The sequence below is a fragment of the Penicillium roqueforti genome (genome assembly GCF_015533775.1).
Source record: "Penicillium roqueforti strain LCP96 04111 chromosome Unknown scaffold_01, whole genome shotgun sequence".
Classification (NCBI taxonomy): domain Eukaryota; kingdom Fungi; phylum Ascomycota; class Eurotiomycetes; order Eurotiales; family Aspergillaceae; genus Penicillium; species Penicillium roqueforti.
In genome coordinates, this window is record NW_024067565.1 from 1,488,379 (window position 1) to 1,507,188 (window position 18,810).

At 48.0% G+C, this 18,810-nt stretch overlaps 8 protein-coding genes across 8 annotated transcripts; 4 read left to right on the top strand and 4 right to left on the bottom strand.

Moving 5' to 3' along the window:
• Positions 1-635: 635 nt before the first annotated feature.
• Positions 636-1,214, top strand: cyn1 (putative cyanate hydratase; the record flags this gene model as incomplete). The annotated part of the gene is made up of 3 exons (XM_039073605.1): positions 636-656; positions 704-1,143; positions 1,193-1,214. The coding sequence occupies 3 exons, from the start codon at positions 636-638 to the stop codon at positions 1,212-1,214; spliced, it is 483 nt and encodes a 160-aa protein (XP_038933536.1).
• Positions 1,215-2,584: 1,370 nt separating this feature from the next.
• LCP9604111_989 (putative C2H2 finger domain protein) lies at positions 2,585-4,106 on the top strand (the record flags this gene model as incomplete). The annotated part of the gene is made up of 3 exons (XM_039073616.1): positions 2,585-2,833; positions 2,905-3,599; positions 3,665-4,106. The coding sequence occupies 3 exons, from the start codon at positions 2,585-2,587 to the stop codon at positions 4,104-4,106; spliced, it is 1,386 nt and encodes a 461-aa protein (XP_038933537.1).
• A 615-nt stretch (positions 4,107-4,721) lies between these two features.
• LCP9604111_990 (uncharacterized protein) lies at positions 4,722-5,101 on the bottom strand (the record flags this gene model as incomplete). The annotated part of the gene is made up of 3 exons (XM_039073627.1): positions 4,722-4,776; positions 4,833-4,900; positions 4,958-5,101. The coding sequence occupies 3 exons, from the start codon at positions 5,099-5,101 to the stop codon at positions 4,722-4,724; spliced, it is 267 nt and encodes an 88-aa protein (XP_038933538.1).
• Positions 5,102-5,630: 529 nt separating this feature from the next.
• On the top strand, positions 5,631-6,287 carry LCP9604111_991 (uncharacterized protein; the record flags this gene model as incomplete). Its single annotated transcript, XM_039073638.1, has 1 exon — positions 5,631-6,287. One exon carries the CDS (start codon positions 5,631-5,633, stop codon positions 6,285-6,287), a length of 657 nt encoding a protein of 218 aa, XP_038933539.1.
• Positions 6,288-7,461: 1,174 nt separating this feature from the next.
• On the bottom strand, positions 7,462-8,568 carry LCP9604111_993 (uncharacterized protein; the record flags this gene model as incomplete). The annotated part of the gene is made up of 5 exons (XM_039073650.1): positions 7,462-7,518; positions 7,713-7,757; positions 7,815-7,871; positions 7,930-8,052; positions 8,116-8,568. The coding sequence occupies 5 exons, from the start codon at positions 8,566-8,568 to the stop codon at positions 7,462-7,464; spliced, it is 735 nt and encodes a 244-aa protein (XP_038933541.1).
• A 1,792-nt stretch (positions 8,569-10,360) lies between these two features.
• LCP9604111_994 (uncharacterized protein) lies at positions 10,361-11,519 on the bottom strand (the record flags this gene model as incomplete). The annotated part of the gene is made up of 6 exons (XM_039073661.1): positions 10,361-10,369; positions 10,423-10,455; positions 10,564-10,982; positions 11,077-11,083; positions 11,140-11,301; positions 11,388-11,519. The coding sequence occupies 6 exons, from the start codon at positions 11,517-11,519 to the stop codon at positions 10,361-10,363; spliced, it is 762 nt and encodes a 253-aa protein (XP_038933542.1).
• A 401-nt stretch (positions 11,520-11,920) lies between these two features.
• On the bottom strand, positions 11,921-15,342 carry LCP9604111_995 (DNA-directed DNA polymerase delta POL3; the record flags this gene model as incomplete). The annotated part of the gene is made up of 3 exons (XM_039073672.1): positions 11,921-12,662; positions 12,717-14,902; positions 14,953-15,342. The coding sequence occupies 3 exons, from the start codon at positions 15,340-15,342 to the stop codon at positions 11,921-11,923; spliced, it is 3,318 nt and encodes a 1,105-aa protein (XP_038933543.1).
• Positions 15,343-16,280: 938 nt separating this feature from the next.
• Positions 16,281-18,611, top strand: LCP9604111_996 (putative protein kinase; the record flags this gene model as incomplete). Its single annotated transcript, XM_039073683.1, has 1 exon — positions 16,281-18,611. The coding sequence occupies one exon, from the start codon at positions 16,281-16,283 to the stop codon at positions 18,609-18,611; it is 2,331 nt and encodes a 776-aa protein (XP_038933544.1).
• Positions 18,612-18,810: the final 199 nt, after the last annotated feature.

The window sequence follows — 18,810 nt, forward strand, 5'->3', positions numbered from 1 at the left end:
TTATCTATGAGTGACATCTCGCCTTAACGTGATTGGCCCGGCCAGCATGGTCTGGGCGTTGAAAAGGGAACTTGTCATTTCCTAGGGTCTTTTTCAGAGTGGATGCCTGGCACTGCCACCGTGATAGTGGAGTTTTTGGCTTGTCTAACTAGTATAACGTACCTATTGTTGTTAGGTTCCAGGATTAACTGTTTTAACTGTTGTATGTTCCATTAGGGGTTTCCACGGATAAATAGCTTATCCGGTCCCACGATTTATTTTAATGCTTGTACTAACTTGTTTAGGCAATCTTCAGGTCCCCACATAGCCCCACTTCCTTGTGCTGTCATATACTTGTAACATCAAAGTTACACATACAAATGAGGTAACACGTATGATTCAGCTTCAATTCTTTCAGATCTATGAGAATATAGGTGAAAAGTGACTATTCATCACACAAGATGTATTTCGTAGATGTAAATTTTGCTAGGTAGACGGAAAAAGACGGAAAAGGCTTGATTGTACAACCTTGAATGAACCATAGTTAGACATTGCCAGTTTCCCCGCAGTACATCTGTCTCATAACATCATCCTCGATTGCCAAGCAAAAATCAGTCATTCAGCAATTGAAGATCATTTACCTAAATCAATCCATCATGTCTCTCGCAACCCTACATGTGAGAATGCCCATTGTCAACCCGCAACCCCGCTGACCTCAATCCAGACCACAGAGCACTCCAATCTCCCCGCCGTATCCACAATTCTCTTCAAAGCCAAGGCAGCCCACAAGCTGAGCTTCGAGGAAATTGGCGAGCACCTCGGTCGCAATGAAGTAGCCGCAGCTGCCATATTCTACGGACAGGCCAAGGCATCGCCCGAAGACATCGAAAAGCTGGCCGATCTGCTTTTCATCCCCCAGCAGGCTTTGGAGGATCACCTCAGCGGCTTCCCCGATCGCGGTCACTCCGTCGAAATGCCGCCCAAGGAGCCCCTCATCTACCGACTGTATGAGATTGTGCAGAATTATGGTTATGCCTACAAAGCGGTTCTCAATGAGAAATTTGGAGATGGGATTATGAGTGCTATCTCGTTCTCGACGAAGGTTGAGAAGGAGGTTGATGAGGATGGTAATGACTGGGCTGTTATTACTCTTCGTGGAAAATGGTAAGAGTGTCTTCTCTATGTGTGTGAACATCATCTGACGAATGAATAGGTTGCCCTTCTCTCGGTTCTAGGCTGAAGGTGTTCCTAGGAGCTATTGTATTCACATGGTTTTTATGACTCCCAACAGGTTACTCCTCCAAGTTCTTACTTTTCTATACCATCAGTGAGAGAAGTGCAGGATGGTAGAAAAACGATAGTCACCATTCTATCAAGAATTTAGATATATCTGACTTCAGGGGACCAAGTAAATCCATCTGAGACAGCTCATTGATGTATATGTAGAAGCCTGTGTTCAGAGTTCATGTGTGTAGAGTTACTTAGGAGTTAGTAGGAAGCGTTCAGACAGTGTTATGTTAGTTCGACCTCAAAAAGGCAAACGAGCATTGAGATAGGAAAGAAGGAAGAACAAGAAAAAAAGGAAGGAATAAGGTATGGGAGGATCAACATCAAAAAAAAGTCCCCATTAATCTAGACCGTTCCTAGACCTCAGGAGGGTATGTCCAAAGTACAAAGTGCAATGGTCCATGGTCCTCTCCTCCGGCCTTTCCCCTATATGCCTCCACTGACCGTACTAACTACGACCTCCCCCCTAAGTAACGGTGGACGGAGTGCCATGTCCATTCCCGCGGGGGGTTTGCCTAGCACACTGCTTGCAGTCTTCGGGAGAGCTTTAGCATATAGGAGTCCGAACCGACAGTGGGGAGCTAAGCAGTACCCGTTAAGGCGAAACGTCCGTTGGGAACGTAACGCCCGTTGAGAACGTCCCTCGCAAGGGACGACCCGGCCATACTACCGCTGGGCCACTGGGGGGGGCTGGTTGTAATATTAGTCTTTGTCTTCTTTACATAGGACAAAAACTTAAGGACCAAGTCACTTGGGATCTTAGACCTCCGATTTATCTGCCTTCCTAGTTGGATAGGAGTTTCAAATTTAGTACATAGCATCTACATAAGCTGAGCTGTATATAGGCTAACTTTTGAGAGCATCTAAACATAGAAAAGTGGTGGTTGGCAGCCATTTCAACTCTCGGGTACATGCATATCAAGTCAAAAATGAGGGTATTCAGACACCCATTTTAGGAAGGCACGACTACGGTGAGAGCTGGCTGAATTCTCAAAGTCATAGGATCGATTCCCGGCCTCGTCAATAAATTCAATGCACTTTTTTGGGGTTTCCTACCTTTTTCCCACTATATTGCCCAATATCAGAACACCATGACCTCCAAGGCTCTTCCGCATATGCTTCCACGAAAGAATCCCACTTTGTCAAAGAGAAATCAATGTTTCGTTTGCCTCCCAACGCGTTAAGATTCCGTCTATCACCTTCTTGCTTTTCCCCTTTCATCGCTCTTCTAGTATTCTGGTTCTTTCACATTTCTTTCCTTCTCCAACTATCTTCATATCCTATCTATCTCACTTCATCACCTTAAAGGTTCTTTACAATGGCCGAAGAACCAGAGGAGGTGTCTTGTACCTTCCAGGGCTGCAGACTTAGCTTCAAGTCTGCCGGCGAGATGCAATACCACAAGGCGAATGCAGACAGACACTCTTACTGCATGAAATGTGACCTCGACTTCCAGTCTCAGCAGGCCCTCCATCTGCACAAGATTATGAGCGACCGCCACTTTGCTTGCCCCGAATGCTGTCTTGAGCTCCGCAGTGAGGCTGGTCTGGAAGTCCATATGAGAAACGTGAGTCGCCATCCTTTATGGCAACCTCCAAAGAAACAAAAAAACAGTACTAACAAACTCATCTTTTCCAGAATCACCAGGAAGGACGTGAAGTCGCATGCATGGGATGCGGTTGCACGTACAACTCCGCTTCTGCAGTCATCAAGCATATCGAAGACAAGGGATGCCCCGTCCTTATGCTGCCAGAGAAAACCCGCGATGCCACTAGCCAGGACCTTCCCAGCGCAGCAGCAATTCTGTCCATGGGTCGACATTCGCCTGGACCACAGTATCCACCCTCTGAAGCCTCTAGCGAGGACCAGGACACGGATGGTGGCGTTCCGCTGGATTTCTCTACGCCTCGTATGGAAGGAAAGCGCCCTGCTCGCGACACTAACTATGCAAGCTTTTCTCTTGATGATTGGCCCGAGCTGGGCACTCCAGCGACTCCAGTCAAAGGCAAAGAAGGAAGTAGCTCCACTGAATCGTCCGGAGGTGCCCGCCTCGATGATCTTTTGAGTTACGACAGTCCTTCCCCGTCTCCTCGCGGAGCTACTAACCAGTCGAGCGAGGCTGGATCTACTCTGGCTGTTCAAGAAGCAGGCCCTTCTCACCATACTAGATCCACTCGTGGCCGAGCTACAGCTCACCGCAAGATTCAAGGTGTGGACCCTGAGAGCTTCTGGAATCATGAGAAAAGTCGCTACTACTGCAACTGTGGTGCGTCTTTCTTGTACCTCGCCACCTTTGAGTATCATCTCACGATGGAGGATGAAACAATCAGCGAGTAAGTATCTTCGTTTCTATCCGTTTATCTTGTGAAGCAATTCTCACTAACGATCTTTTTTATAGTTGCCCTCGATGCTTCAAACGATTCAAGACTCTTGCCGCGCTCGTCGCTCACATGGAGGCTCGATACTCCAAGTGTGCTTTCCGTGTGACCACTGGCCAGATTGAACAGGAGCTCAGTGAAGTTACTCGTGGCTTTGCCGATATCTCGCGGATGATTGGGGATGATGAAACGGAGCTGGGCGAGATCGATTTCGATGTGAGTAGCCAGCCCGAGAACAATACTACCGGGGCTTCGGATGCAGACGCCGCATCTCTGAGTGCAGATGATGTCTCTTTGAACGCAGTGGCCATCTCTTTGGATGCAGATGACGTTGCTTCAAACGCAGCAGCTGTATCTTCCAACGCAGGGGCCGTTTCCCCTACCATGGAATCCCTAGTGAGTGATTGGGAGGGTCTTGTCTTTTCCGATGCACACGAAGAAAATGACAAGGAGGACCCTTGAGGCGAGGTTTGGGATTGAGAACAGGGGTGGGATTTTGAGGATGAGCTTTGAGGATGGTATCTAGGGGTTATTCTTGGAGGGTGAGCTTCAAGACTAGCTGCTACGGTTCTACGGATTGAATTTTACTGATATCAAGGAAGGATAGAAGGGGAATCTCCACTTTTACATAGTTTCATAGCACAAATCACCTTGATCAAACTTCTTGCCTGGAGTAGAGCTAGTATGCAGCCTCTGGGACTCAACTATATGAATCAACAATGACAGTACAGGTACTACGGAAAACAAGATCAGAAACGAGACTGGATTTCAATTTGCTCAGCTAGAAAATGGAAAATAAATATGTAAAAGTTGAGTCCGGACTCCATCTTCACGCAAAGGCTCCGGCAAATTGTCGAGAACAAGAGTCATAATGGCTAAATAGGCATATAGAGCATAGAAAAGCATATAAAGTAGAGCAATATTACCCATCGAGCCCGGCTAGTCCCCACCCTCGATATCCCCCGTCCCAAGGAATCAATCACCGGACGAGGCAAATACGCAAAACCATCGAGCAAGAGCAAGGTATCGAGTATATCGAGGGGATCAAGCCGATAGCGTGCTAGAACGACCACGCAACTAGCAGCAACACTCGCAGCATTCACAGCATTCGAAGCAGAGAAGACCGGCGCAACTAGATGATTGTCAGTTTGGCTTGGTAAGTTTGTGGTCCGGACGCATTTGGCTTACAGGCCGCAGCAGACATCGCCAGTGCCGCCACCACGCAGCTCCAGCTTCAGCATGTTCTCCTGGGAGTTCTGGGAGGATATTAGTCTGGGGTTTTGTGAAGGGGAGTTGTGTCTTGTATGGCATACAGGCTGCTCGGTTACCATGGGGTCGGTGGAGGGGGCCTTTGGGCTGACGGGCTGGTGGTTCTCGGTGCCTGTTGTGGCATCGCTGGTGGAGGTTGGAATGGACTCCTTGAAGGAGAACCAGGAGAAGAGACTGTTGGCAAACATCTTAATTGTGGGATGGAGATGGGAGATTTAGAGAGATGGTGAGTGGAAGGGGAGGGGAAGTTCAATGGGGGAAGTAGGTACCTATAGGTAAGCTCTGGTATTGGATTTGCTAATTGTATGACCTCGAGCTGACTACCAATAGAGTGGGATTGTCTACCTTGCCAATCATGTATCAAGCTGAATTTAGATCCTTGTTCTTATGTTATATTCAATATTTAATATTTAATAAACTTGAAGTATATGTGGTTATGAATATTTTACACAGATCCCGGTGAATCCCAAGCGTAGTATGTACATGTACTTGGTGTCCTTTTGTATATATTGTGTCTTTCCCTTCTGTTGTAGTCAGAAGGAGTAATTCACTATATTCAACAAAATTATATGTCAACATCTATGATCTATGTGAATCCAAAAATAGCCTTACGACGATCAATCCGATGCCAAGTATCGTGCCAAGCCCAACCGCCAACCATAAATTTTCCTCCAACCGCAGCCTCCGCAATATCATCGACCTCAGACCAAACCAAAAATGGCAACCCCTTCACCCACAGACCTAAACGCCTCCCGCGAAGCAGACTACAAGCGCTTCAAGAACTATGCAGCCTACACATTCCTAATCGGTGCACCGATCCTAATCGCCCTCCCACCACGCAAACTCGACCCTCTCACCGTCCTAGTACTCTGCTCCTTCGGCGCGTCCGCCAACCACATCGTGCACGAACGCACAGGACGCAGCATAATCGACCGGATTGACGCGCGCATTTCCAGCATGCAGCGCTCATTCTCTTCCCTACCGAGCGAGCGCGCGCAGGAGATCCAGGCACGACTCCGGGCCGCGCGGGATGCGCAAATCCGCATCGCTGAGCATGAACAGTTGAAGGCGCGGATTTTGTCGCTTTCGGATAAGCAGCGCCGGGAGCCGGATCCGGTTTTGATGGAGGAGATTCAGAAGCTGAAGGCGAGACAGGCGCAGGAGGAGGACGTTGTGCGGCGGCTTTGGATGGGTGGGGAGTCCGAGGGGTGGAAGGAGAGGAGATTGAGGGAAGAGCAGAAGGCGCTTAGTGAGGGGAAGGGATATGGGGATTTGATTCAGGAACATATTTGGGATGTTTGGACTTGGGGTGGGAAGGATGGGAAGGCTGGTGAGGGTGTTACGGATGAGAATGTGGCTGAGAAGAAGGATTGAGTTCTTCATTCTGCGGTTTATGTCTGTTTTATGTGTCTTGTACAGCGTCTCTGCCTCTCTCCCCACCTTGATGTATTATATTTTGCCCTGCTTTGCATTGGGATAGGTGTTTGGTTGCTTTTTGAGTTCCACCTGCCAGGAATTTATCAGTCTGTTCGTGTTGGGATGTCCGTGTACAATACATTCATTCGAACAAGCTGCAATTGTCTACAATATGTATCTACTCTAGTATTCTAGTGTATCCCCATCCCAGAATGTATTAGTTACCTGACGTCGAAGGCCATCGCCTATCTCGAAGGATCTTACAGCCAGTCTACGGCATCTACAAGCTTACAGAAAATGAACCAAGTGGAGAATGATAGTTCTTTATTTCAAAATACATCTTCGAAAACCAAGAGACTCCCCACGACCATGGCATCGCGAGAGACTCCTGATCGGTACATGATATCCCTTCTGGAAAGCCATGAGACCCTCAACGACCATGGCATCGCGAGACTCCCAAGCCAACCAAATTTAGTACAAATCCTCTCATATCCAATAAAACAAAGTATATCCCTCCCATAAACAAATAAATGAAACATGAAATATATGCAAAACGCCCAAAACAGATGGTATAAATGGCAAGACCCCTCATTCGAGCCGTGGGATGAAGATGAGCGGCTGGTTTCTTTTGATGTAGATGCTGATGCTGATGCTGATGCTGATGCTGATGCCGATGTTGATGATAGATGTTGTTGGTCTTCACCCGACGGGGCCATGGGAAAATCCGGCAAACTCCTTGTTGGGTGCTCGGTAAAAACCATGGTCAGGACTGCACTCTAAGTACAGCTTCCTTGATATCATTCCTCCATTGCACATGTACCCATTCGAATCCTTTTCCTCCACGATCTGGCCCTCCCTGCAGACGGGGCCGGTGCGCCATCTGCACCAGGACCAGACGATGTTTGTGATGTGTCGTCTGTCGATGGAGTCTTCCGCGCCCTACTCTGGGTGGGTTGTCACCCGTCTGTGACGGTTCGTACCCAATATGAGGAACCCAGAGATCTTGGGGCTGATTCGGAGGTCGGTGAATGGTGACCGATGTGGGAAAGTGTGATTCCGTTGTTGATGTCGACTTGTTGTCTTTTCGTGAGGCGACTAGAGCAGGGTTGGCTAAGCCGCTGTCTAGTGGAGCTCAGTTGGGGACGAAGCTAGGATCCAATTCGCTAGCTAGTCTGAGCATGCTCTCGGCCTGTTGTAAAGTTAGAGAAAGTAGTTACATTCAGGGTTTCCTTGCAACTTTGGAGAACTGATGACTTTGGGATGAAAAGCTGGAGGGTGGAAAGTTGGGGGACGGAATTCGGGGGGACGGAAAGCAGAGTGATGGACATCAGGTTGATGGAAAGCATGGGGATTGAACTGGAAATTGGAAAGTGGGGGACTAACCATTTCCTTGATTGCAACAGCACCCAGAGCGAGGGCTTTGATTCTCTGTAAAGAAGTTAGTGCATGTTGCAGCCCATGTGCCGCTTCCCAGAGATAACTCACTGGATCAGGGAGCACTGGATCGGGAAGAGCTGGAGCGTCGGGCATCTCGATGTCATTCTAAATCCAATGTTAGCAATCGATCTTCGACAAGATGGATTTGAATGTATCAACTTACTGGTTCATCGGATGGTGCATCGTCCATCTGAACATCAATGTTTGATGGGTGAATGTCGAGGTTGTAATTTTCGTTCTGGTTGCGGTAGGCTAGACGTCTCCGATTGCCATTTCGAGCCTGGCCCTATTATATATTGTTAGTATCAAATCAACAATGCGTCGAGGGGACAATGGGGGGAGTACTTACAACATTTGCCTGGGCAGGACGAGAGAAGCTCGGGTTGTAATTCTTCCCCTTGTAGTTGGGGTTGAAGTTCTTTCCCTTGTAGTTGGAGCTCCGCTGGTTGTTCTCGTTGCCGAACCCGTCGCGAGAGGTGTCTCGCTGGTTGTTGTAATCGTGGGTGCCATTGGGATTGCCATTGCGAGGGCTCCATTGGTTGTTGGCGTTGCCGTTGTAATTGTTATTGCCTCGGTTGTTCCAAGAACCTCCGTTGTTCTGGTAAGCTCGTGGCCCATTGGGCACAGGAGATGGGCCATTGCCATTGGCATTGGCATTGCGAGGATTGGCATTGCGAGGGCTCCATTGGTTGTTGGAGTTGGCATTGCCATTGTGGTTGTAGTTGCCTCGGTTGTTCCGAGCACCTCCATTGTTCTGGTAAGATCGTGGCCCGTTGGGCACGGAAGATGGTTGGAAGTGCATCTTCGTGGGGTTCCGTATACCAAAGTTATTTTTGTTTGGACTACCGCAGCCTGGTCCCCCGGACGAGTTTCGTGCAAGCGAGGTCATTCGATTGAACTTCCAAAAGCCGGATTTAAACTTGTAAGATGCCCGCGAACCTCTGTTTTTGGCTTGTTTCTTTCCCTTAGCGTAGGCTTGTTTCTTCTCGACCCAGTGTGGATTTGTATAGTGGATTTGTTTGGGGAGGAATTGGTTTTGGTTTTTGGTTTTGCCTTGGCTGGGATACTTCACCTCAAGAGGCCGGTGACTATCTCCAAGTCCGACAGTTAAAGACAACTCCCTGACCTTGGCAACTTGCGACGAAGGCTGGGCGATTTGATGGAGTGGAATATAGATCTTCTTCTTTGAACGTGGGAGGGCCGAGCCGTGTGGCTGGTTGGAGGATGTGGTTTTCGGTGGCCTGCCAGCGGCCAAGTGAGGTTTATATGCCGGATGAAAGAATGTATACCCAAAGTGGAAGGGTATAGGCCCCAAGGAGGGGATGAGGAGCACTTGCGAGGCAAATGCTAGATGTTGTGAGATGATTTTTGATTATTGGAGTATGCCGATGACCCCAGTGAGAGGTGAAGAAGGAAAGAAACGAGACGAGTCGGGGGGTGGGCAGAGGGGCTTTTATAACACTCAAGCTAGATGTGCTACTAAGCCAATCTAGGAACGGAGCTTGCTTCCACGGTGATAATATACTCAATTCCTTGGATTCGTAGAAGGTAAAAAAGGCCTAGATAAGGCGAGTTGATATGAGTACCATGATATATAGGAGGCAGGCCGGTATATCTTGAGCCTAGAGCAGAGCCGAACTGAGTTAAAACCGAACAATGGGCCATTGTTAACTATAAAGGCAGACGGACAAAGAACCTTCAGGTCTTCAACTTCGGCTCGACCATTTCGACAGAGGTCTTTGGGACATCTCATCAGAGCTCCGAAGCCTAGGATGGAATCGGCCTGTAGTTGTAGAGGGCACATAGACATAGAAACACACATGTTTGAGTTTCAGTATCCTGCCTTGTCTTGGAACCCAGACAGAGCAAAAGCTTTGAAGTGTCTTGTGATTACTGCTGAACTCAAGTCGTTCTGCTGCCGGAGAATAGCGGAGGAATGATCGTGTCGGAGCACTTAATCGAGGTGCGGACAACATTCTGTCGGCGTATCACGGGTCAAAGAGAAGCCAAAGAGAAGTCAAAGAGATCTCGTCGGAACAATAAACTCAAATGCTTTCATTCTTTGGGTATTTCGGATAATGGCTTTCTTCCGAGTACAAGGCCTTTGATATGTAATGGATGCCCAGTGCGCATATGTCATCGTGACTGTACACCTGGGCAACTCGAGGATATAAGAAAATCTATGAAAGAAGGAAAAATGTAAAACGATCAAGAGGGAGAACTCATCAAGCCAATTACCATATAATTCCTTGGAACTATGAACTTGACCTCGGACTATAACTCACTTGGACCTTTCAAACGAATAGACAGGTTAGGATCTCAATATTTCTAATGGGATTCACGTTCGAACACAGTTCTTCCGTTTTCACTCGTGTTTTGTTCTTCTGGGCCAAGTTTAGGGAAGATGGAAGTATGATCAGGCCGATGAGAGACTAGAATCATATGCTAATGAGCTAGTTATATCCCATCCAGAATTGGACGTTGCGCATTGCAGAATGTTGGCAACTTCTTGATTGAAACATACGAGAGTAGTCGGCCGCTTATATGTCTTTTTGGTAGTGTTTTCTCCCCTTCTCGGTTTGAACAGGGATCAGTTAGAATTTCTAAGAATAGTTTCAGTCACACTCAATGAAGCATCATGGCCGCTTTCTCGAACCTTTAGAATCCGCCAATAGACGAAGCACAAGCCCTAGAGAAACAAAAGGAGACCAGATAAAGACCAGCATCACTCATGGTCTCCCTCAAAGCATTCATTTTAAGGCGATTTGCGTCGTTTCTTTTTATCCGCGTCATCCACCAAATCACCATGTCTCTTGTGCCCATTCTCCAGCCTTAGCCGTTTCTTCCGAGGCTTGCATGCAATTTGTGATTCACCGTCATTCGACACGAGACTGTCGCGCTTGCGTTTATCCGCTTTGGGGTTTTCTTTCCTAAAACGTTGCTCCTCCTTGATTTTCAGCCGTCGCTGGACTTCTGCTGAGATATCCTCTGTTCCAAGCCACGTCGACGTGAACTCTCCTTCTTGCTCGGTTATTGGCTGAGAAGGAGATTCACGGTGTCTCTTGGGGGCTCGTTCTTCTTCTGTGGGGTCAGGACGGGCTGTGTCGTTGTCCCGAGAGATTCTGCGTCTTTTTTTGCGAATGTTCGCCTCTGTGTCAGTGGATTGTGTGGGGTTGGAGGAACTGGAGGAACTGGAGGCTGGGAGTGTAGCGTTTTCTAAGGCTGTCATGTCAATTTCTGTTTTTATTGCTTGGTAAAGGTGGTGTAGGTTGCTTTCTTGCGTCTGGGGTAGGAGTTTGATAGGACTTACTGCTCATCTAAAGAAGTGTCAGTCAGTTATGGGATCAAAGAAAGAAAATCGGGCACTACTCACAATATGTTTTCTAGCTATCTTCAGCTGGTTCATCGCCAGTACTGTTTTGTTCACCATTGACGAGACGGTCTGGAAACCATTGACCTCTGGAGCAATCTGGTCCTTCACCATGCTTAGCATATCAAGGTGAGAGCAGAGGAAGGCCTCATGACGGGAGAAGATCTGGTCGCAAAGAAAGAGCCGGTCAGTTACAGTGCGCCTGAGAATGTCCATATTTTCAGTTTGCGCCTTGCGCAACAAAAGCGTACCTCTGACCAAGGGACTGGCGGGTCATTTGCATTGGACTTGATCTTTGAATTAGCCTTTAAATGGGCATGCGAATCACCGACGACTTCGTCCTCCGCTGTAGGATTCATGGTGGGCTTAAAGTTGGCAGTCATGGTGAAGTTGAAGATCGGCAGCTACTCCGCGCCAAGAGTTCGGCTTTGCAGATGACGCGCTTCCGGGCTTTAACTACACGACAGAGAGTAGGAAAGAGTAGAAGAGAGCTATTCAGTTGTATATCTACCTAGGACTTGTTATTCAATCTGATTCTATTGTCTATATTGTTCGTTTGTGTATTGTCCCTATCCCACTCGGTCCTCTGATGCGTTTCTCTTAGGAAAGATGCAAAAAGAAGCGAACCACTTGAAGGTGACCACGGCTTCTTGTTATTATTTCAATCTCATTGTACATTAATCGCAAGCTCCGACGCCATTCATCCATGCTCAAGACCTAATCATATCACCATAAACCCAGCTATTCAAGAAAAATAAGTCATATAGCGGAGAACGCTCTCTCATTACCAAGCACCAGCGTCAAAGTCAAATCGGGACAGGTCTTTCTGTGAATCTTCGACATCCTTCTTTGCTTTCATGCGCATGTAGAAGATCGGACAGTCACGGGATGAGCAGATGACCTCACAGTGAAGACTACCTTGGCACCGCTGGCACTGAGTCCACAGACGTCCGAATCGGACCTCTAGATCAGAGACCTTGGTGAGGGTTTTTGTGTAAAGTTCACCGAGGCGGGGACGGCAGTTAGAGCAGACAGCACCGTCCATCTCTTCCTTGCTGACAAGAGGCTTCTTGCAGCCCATGCAGGTCTGGGTCTTCTTAGCGAACTTCATCAGTCCGCCCAGGTTTGACGCCGCTTTGGTGATAGACCGTGTGTGCTCGCCAGTGAGCAACTGGCCCGCCTTCTTGCCCAATATGGGTTCGAAGATACGGTTGAGTGGGTTTGTCAGCTGGTTGTCGAGGTAGTACTTAGTGTCAATGGGGATGTTGTTTTCCAGAACGTAGATGGGATCTTCTGCTCGTTCATAGCCCTTGGAATCACCCGCACCCTTGATCATGACGTAGGCCACACGGTCACCAAGTGTTGGCGCAGAACCTGCGTCACGCTTGTGCATGCGTTCAGCAAGTTCGACGTGTGCCTGCTTGCCTGCGTAGTCCTCCTTGCGTTTCGACAGCGCTTTTGTGATGACTAGTTTCGACATATCGATCTTGTTTTGGAGCAGATCTGAAATGGTGGATTTGACGTAGCTAGATATTATGTTAGTTTCTTGATAGCTTTATTTTGGGGATATATCAACTTACTCTTGCGCACCATCAACATCTCGGTCAATCAGAATTTTGTTCAGCACGGTTTCAATGACATTTTGAACCATCAGGCAGTTATCACGCCGGACGGTCTCAATACCCTTTGTGTCCATCTTGTCAGGTTTGTCGGGGTTTGTCCAGTATAATCCAGCGTATCGCTTCTTGTTGATCAAAAGATAAGGGAAGTATACTTTCTCGAATTCAAGCTTGATGGGCGCAACGAATTTGGAAGAAACAAATTCTGCTGCTTCTCGGCCAAGCTTCATTGCATCTGCTAGTTCAGTGACGCCAAATTTGACCATGACGGAGTCGGTGTCACCATAGATGACTTCAGCATCGTGAGAGTAACCGTTGGCGATGGTGTACCGTGATTCTACCTCTTGTTTTGTCTTCTCAATCATCTGACGGCCGTAACTCGTCGTACTACTGGCAATGGGAAGACAAGGCAGTTTACCCACTGTGGCACCTGTCAGACCGTAGACACTGTTTGCGCTGACCTTCAAAGCGAGTTGACGACCGTTCAGCACTGCCTTTTTGAAAGAATCGGTTTCGGTAGCCAACTCCTTCTTCGCACGCTTTCTTGCCGACAACAGCTCTTCGAGAATCTGGGACAAAAGTCCTTTGCGAACTTTGGTGGTGCAAAACATGTCTCCATTGGGAGTGACGATGTAATCGTCATCCTTCTTCATGTTCAACTTCTCAATACTACTCTTGTTGAGCAGGGTCGTGTAGCAAAGGTTGTGTGCTTGAATGATTGAGGGGTACAATGATGCGAAATCGAGGGTCGCGACGGGCACTGGATAGTACCCTCGCTTCGGCTCGATGACAGTGGCACCTTCGTAGTCCTGCTCATCCTGGGGCTTGGAATTGGGAATAACAAGTTGCTGCTCTCGAGCTTTCCGGAAAAGTTGACTGATGAACTTGACTTGTTGTCCTCGAGACAAAAGGAAATTAAACGGTACGCCCGTAACTCTTGCCATCTCTGTATAATTGACCAGGCACATCAATTTGTCCATTAATCGTTGCGGCAGATACGCATCTTTCAGACAGTACACTGCCAGTCGTCGTCTCGAATCCGGGGTACCGTTGAACAGCTCAGTAATCATCGTGTGGTGAACGTCTTCCTTTTGCTCCTTCAAAAACTCCCAGGATACGGAATTAAGGGTATAACTTCTCAACTGGTGATCTCTCTGAACCAATTGGAGAAGATCAAGCTGAATTCTGCCGTTTGTATTCGTCTCCTTCGTGTCTCGATTGCCCATTTGCTTGCTCGAAAATTTTCCACTCTTAACCTCTGTCTTGAAACCTTTCAATCTGGTCCAATAGGGGAACCCAGTGCATTTCAAGTGCTTGGCGCGATCGAGTAGGTAGGGGAAATCGAAGTTGGCAATGTTGTATCCGATAATAACGTCAGGGTCCACCTTTTCCACGAAATCGCGCCAGGCGTCGAGCATCTTCTCTTCCTTCTGAAATTCCAGGATTTGGGTATTGACGATCAGACTACAGGTATCGAGGACAAAAACGTTTCTGATGAATGGTTTCGTCTCTCCGTATCGAGTAACAACATTGGCGATTTGGATGACGGGGTCCACGTTAGGCTCTGGGAAGATACCCTTTCGTCCGGCACACTCGATATCAAAGGAGAGAATGCGAAGAGGTGCCATTTTAGCCCATTCCCCATTGGGTGGATGAGCCACCATGTTGCGATAGTCGACAGAAGCTTCAATTTGGCAGTTGGACAATCGTTGACTCTGTCCAAGAAGACGATATTTCCCAGCCATCGCCTCGACCCAAGCCATTCCAGCCAGCCCAGTGTCAATCATGAAGCGCAAAAGGTATTGGATATTGTCGAACGTGAGGATTCCATCTCCACCTGTACCGGTCCACATACCCTTGTAGTTCATGCTTCCACTGCCAGTCTCCAACGCACCTCGCAATCGAGCGGCCAATTTGGGCTCAGTAACCGTAATCTTGATATAATAACTCTTTTGGTTCCCTTGAAATCCGTAGATGTTCTCGCGCATTGTGAGCTGCACAGACGAGATTGCAGTGAAGCCCTGGCCTAGCTTTTGCTCTAGGAAATGTTTGTAAGGGTCGCAATCGTCTTTGGTGAAGCTGACAGGAGCAGCGATGTAGAGGTAATGTTCAAAGCCGGTTACATGAAGGCAGACCGATTGTCCTCTCTATGAATATTGTTAGATACGAAAACTCAGCTGGTAGCGAATATATTTACCTCGGTAACACCAAAGAGCCGAATGGCAGGTTTTCCCATCAGGAATGCTTCTTCCGCGTCAATCTGCTGGAAACAGATGTTTTCCGTGGCTTCGTCGAATTCACCAAGCGGGGGACGCTCCCATTGCTGGTCTTTCTCCGAGTTGTTCTCCTTCAAGTCGCCGATATCCTGCGTCAACTTTTCGAGCACCTCCTCCTCGAATTGACTTTTCTGTGGTTGACTTGAGCCAATCTTTCGGCGACTCATCTGCGATGATGGTGTGAACTGTACAGACGGTTCATTGTCGAGTTTCCGCTTTTTGAGAACGCTAGCAGATTTCAAGATACCGTTAGAGTTATTGACCGCGTCGCCCAGCACCCGCTTCTGGGGAGGGATGATAGCTTCAGGCATGACGGCAACTCCTAGACTGAGGTTCACGGAGTCACAGTCAACTTTGTGGTTTGAAAACGATATGATATGAGAGTGGGCTCGTAAACTTGAGAATGTGTTGGGGTAACTCCTTGTGAAAGTCGCGCTGTCGCGCCTTCGACGTGACGTTTACGCGTGGGAGTCACGTGTGATAAGATAAGCTAAATTGAAACAAAGATTCGGGGCGATTTGATTGGTCAAAAGGTCCAGGGCATACCCATTTAGCTCTAGATATCTTTTTTTGGCTTCTTATAATAGAAGAGGTACCTTTTACCTTTTATTCAAATTAGAGGTATACATATGAAGAGCTACATTGAGTAGATAAGTATGGCATGCCATCATATACCCCCTCTTGAGGCCCACCAAGTCCACGAGTGCGGAAACGGATGACTCGCCTCCCTGTGCTTGGCATCGTATGAAGTCTTTGCCTACTTCTCCATTACGTCTATTTACGCATTCTCCTGAACGTACAGTTTCAGACTCTACTCAAAAGACCTGAGTCTATTTTGCCAAGATTCGCATGCCCCACGTCCAGAGACATTCTAGTAGAACCCGATGGAAGCAGCTTGAGACAATCATAGCCCCGCTAGGCTTCTGTGACATGTTTACATCTTTTTGATCTCAATCCCAACGTGGCATCTCCGCCCAAGGGATATTTGATACCTGTTTATTTCTGTCTTCTTTCACTTTTGCGGCGTCGTTCTTGATCAAGGAGCTCCCATCTTTTCACTGCGGGGCAACGATCAGAGCCTCCGGAGGGCATTACGATCTATATCGACTTGTGCGCCGGTCTTTCTTCTAGTTCATCTTCTTCTGTTCTTGAAATTATCTGTGTAACTCGCCTCTCATTGCCAATGACGCCAGCACAGCACTGATTCAAGTCTTCATTGCGGTGCTAATTGAATGAACAGTGTATCAATATGTCGATGTTTCGATCAGCAGCAGAAATATCATCAGACTCAGATTCCAACTCGGGTTCAAAAGAAAGTCAAGTTGAGGAATCTGGACCATCAACTCCTCGACATGCCACAGAGAATCAATCTCGCGACCTAAAAAAGGACAAGACCAAGCAAGTCCCGAAAGACTCTGGTTCTACAGATGCAGACTCTTCGATCTCTTTCAGCGATAGATCAACATTACCACAAGATCTGGCTGTGAATGTTGATCAACATGCAAATGTTATGACAGCCGCCCTCTTGGAATTTTACTGTCAGAGTCGGGCAGCAGACATCCTCAATGCTCAACAAGGCTCAAATAAACTGTTCAGCCGACACAGTCCCGAGGCTCAGTATCTCGGCAAGAAACTCTACAAATTCAAATCACAGTTCTTGTCGGCTCACGGTATCTTGGCCGACGGCATCGACAGAGAGGAAATGGGGCCAAGTAGGCAAAGTTATCGGGATAACCTCGACTTGCTTAGTATATCTGCCCTCGAGGAGATGAATTTCCATGAACCCGATGCGCGGCCTTCCACAATTGGTTCCGGCGAGAACCTCGCCTTAATCACAAAGTCTTCAACAAGGAGACCCAGCGTTGAAGACGTGGAGAATCCTACTCTATTCCGACGGAACACTGAACCAAATTTATCGTTTAGGAAACAGCTTCCTCCTCCTAATAAGGTGGATTTTCCAACCGTTCCCTTGAATCTCCCCAACCCTTCGATTTCCCTATTTGGCAGTTCGCCCGTAGGGGTTCCTCTTTTCCATTCTCCAACATCCCCACCGTACAATCAGCTATCAAGATATTCTGTCGAATTCCAGGAACTCAAGATCTTGGGTCGCGGGTCCTTCGGCGAAGTTTACCACGTCACAAACCATATCGACGGGCAAGACTACGCCGTCAAGAAAATCCCACTCAGCCAAAAGCGACTTGAGCAGCTGCAATCTGGGGGTCAAAATCACCTCGAGGTTATCATGAAGGAAATCCGAACGCTTGCCCGCCTTGAGCATACAAATATTGTTCGATACTATGGGGCATGGGTTGAGCAGGCCCATCACTCACACCTGCCTTCAGCCGAATACCACCATTCTCACCCAGCATATGACAAGTCGCAGAATGACTCGCCTTCTCCAGATTCCCCAAATGAGTCAAGCATGGGGATTGTCTTCGGACATTCTGAAAATTCAAATCGCGAGTCTCAGTCAAGCTCTCTGTCTGAAGATCATAGTTTCACCGAGAGTATCCATGGCTGGGACAGCCACGCGACTACCTCGTCCCATCAGTGGAAGAAAGGTTCACGAAGGGGATTGTATGAGGAAGATGATGACATTGAATCCATCCCCCGCGATGGGAACACTTCTGTTGGCCAAACATCCACTTTCGGGGATACTGACGACATCTTTACTGATGGTCTGAGCCAAGATCAGTCTAAACTTCAAGTTCAACCCCGCTACCGGCCTGGTCAGCAACCCCCCGCAGTCATTCTTCACATCCAAATGTCACTCCACCCTATTTCGCTCGGCGCGTACCTGAACCCTCAAGCCAGTCCGAAGTATGATGAATGTTCACTCGCCAGGCGCCATTGCTTCCACCTCCTGCCCTCCCTAAAGCTCATAATGGACGTTGTTTCGGGCGTTGAGTACCTCCACTCAAAGGGAATTGTGCATCGCGACTTGAAGCCTGCAAATATCTTCCTTTGTGCACCAGAGACTAGCACAGCAGAGATATGCCTTGCGTGCAGCTCCACCGAAACTTCTCCTACCAAGTTCTGTCGTCCTCGCATCGGGGACTTTGGTCTCGTGGCAGATATCTCCCACATCAATGAGGCCTCACAGGGCACAATGACACCATACCGAGAAGGACCAAATATACAGCGGGTAGTCGGGACCGAGTTCTATCGTCCTCCAGCCAATCTATCTGCGTCCCAAAATGACCAGAGCTCGCCAGTGGATTACTTTGACGAATACAAGGTCGACGAAAAGCTCGATGTTTACTCGCTCGGCGTCATTCTTTTCGAAACTGTTTATCGTTTTAACACAAAGATGGAGAGACAATTCGTCTTGAGTGACTTGACTCGTGGGTCAGGCCGTGATCCATCCGAGCGCACCATTTTCCCTGCAGACTTCGCTGCCAAGATCGATTTTGGCTCGATCGTGCTGGACGATGGAATTTCGGTCGCGGATTCTCTCATGACATGTATCAAAAGAATGTTGGAACCCAAATCGCAGCACCGATGGAACTGCCAGGATGTCAAGGAACATTTGCGGGCGCTGAAGAAAGCCGTTCGCCGATTCGAGGAAACGCAGGAATAAATGCCTGAAACAAAGTCAAGGACCAATGAGCCTGAATTTTAATATCATATACCCAAACAACAATACAAATGCACAACTCTCCTCTATCAAACACACATTGAAGATCAGCATTCGGGCCTCGGTCAAGTAGCTCTCCCCGCATTTCTCACAGGCCTTGGTCTTCCCCGCTTAAAACCACCGTGTACTTCTAGTAATCAAA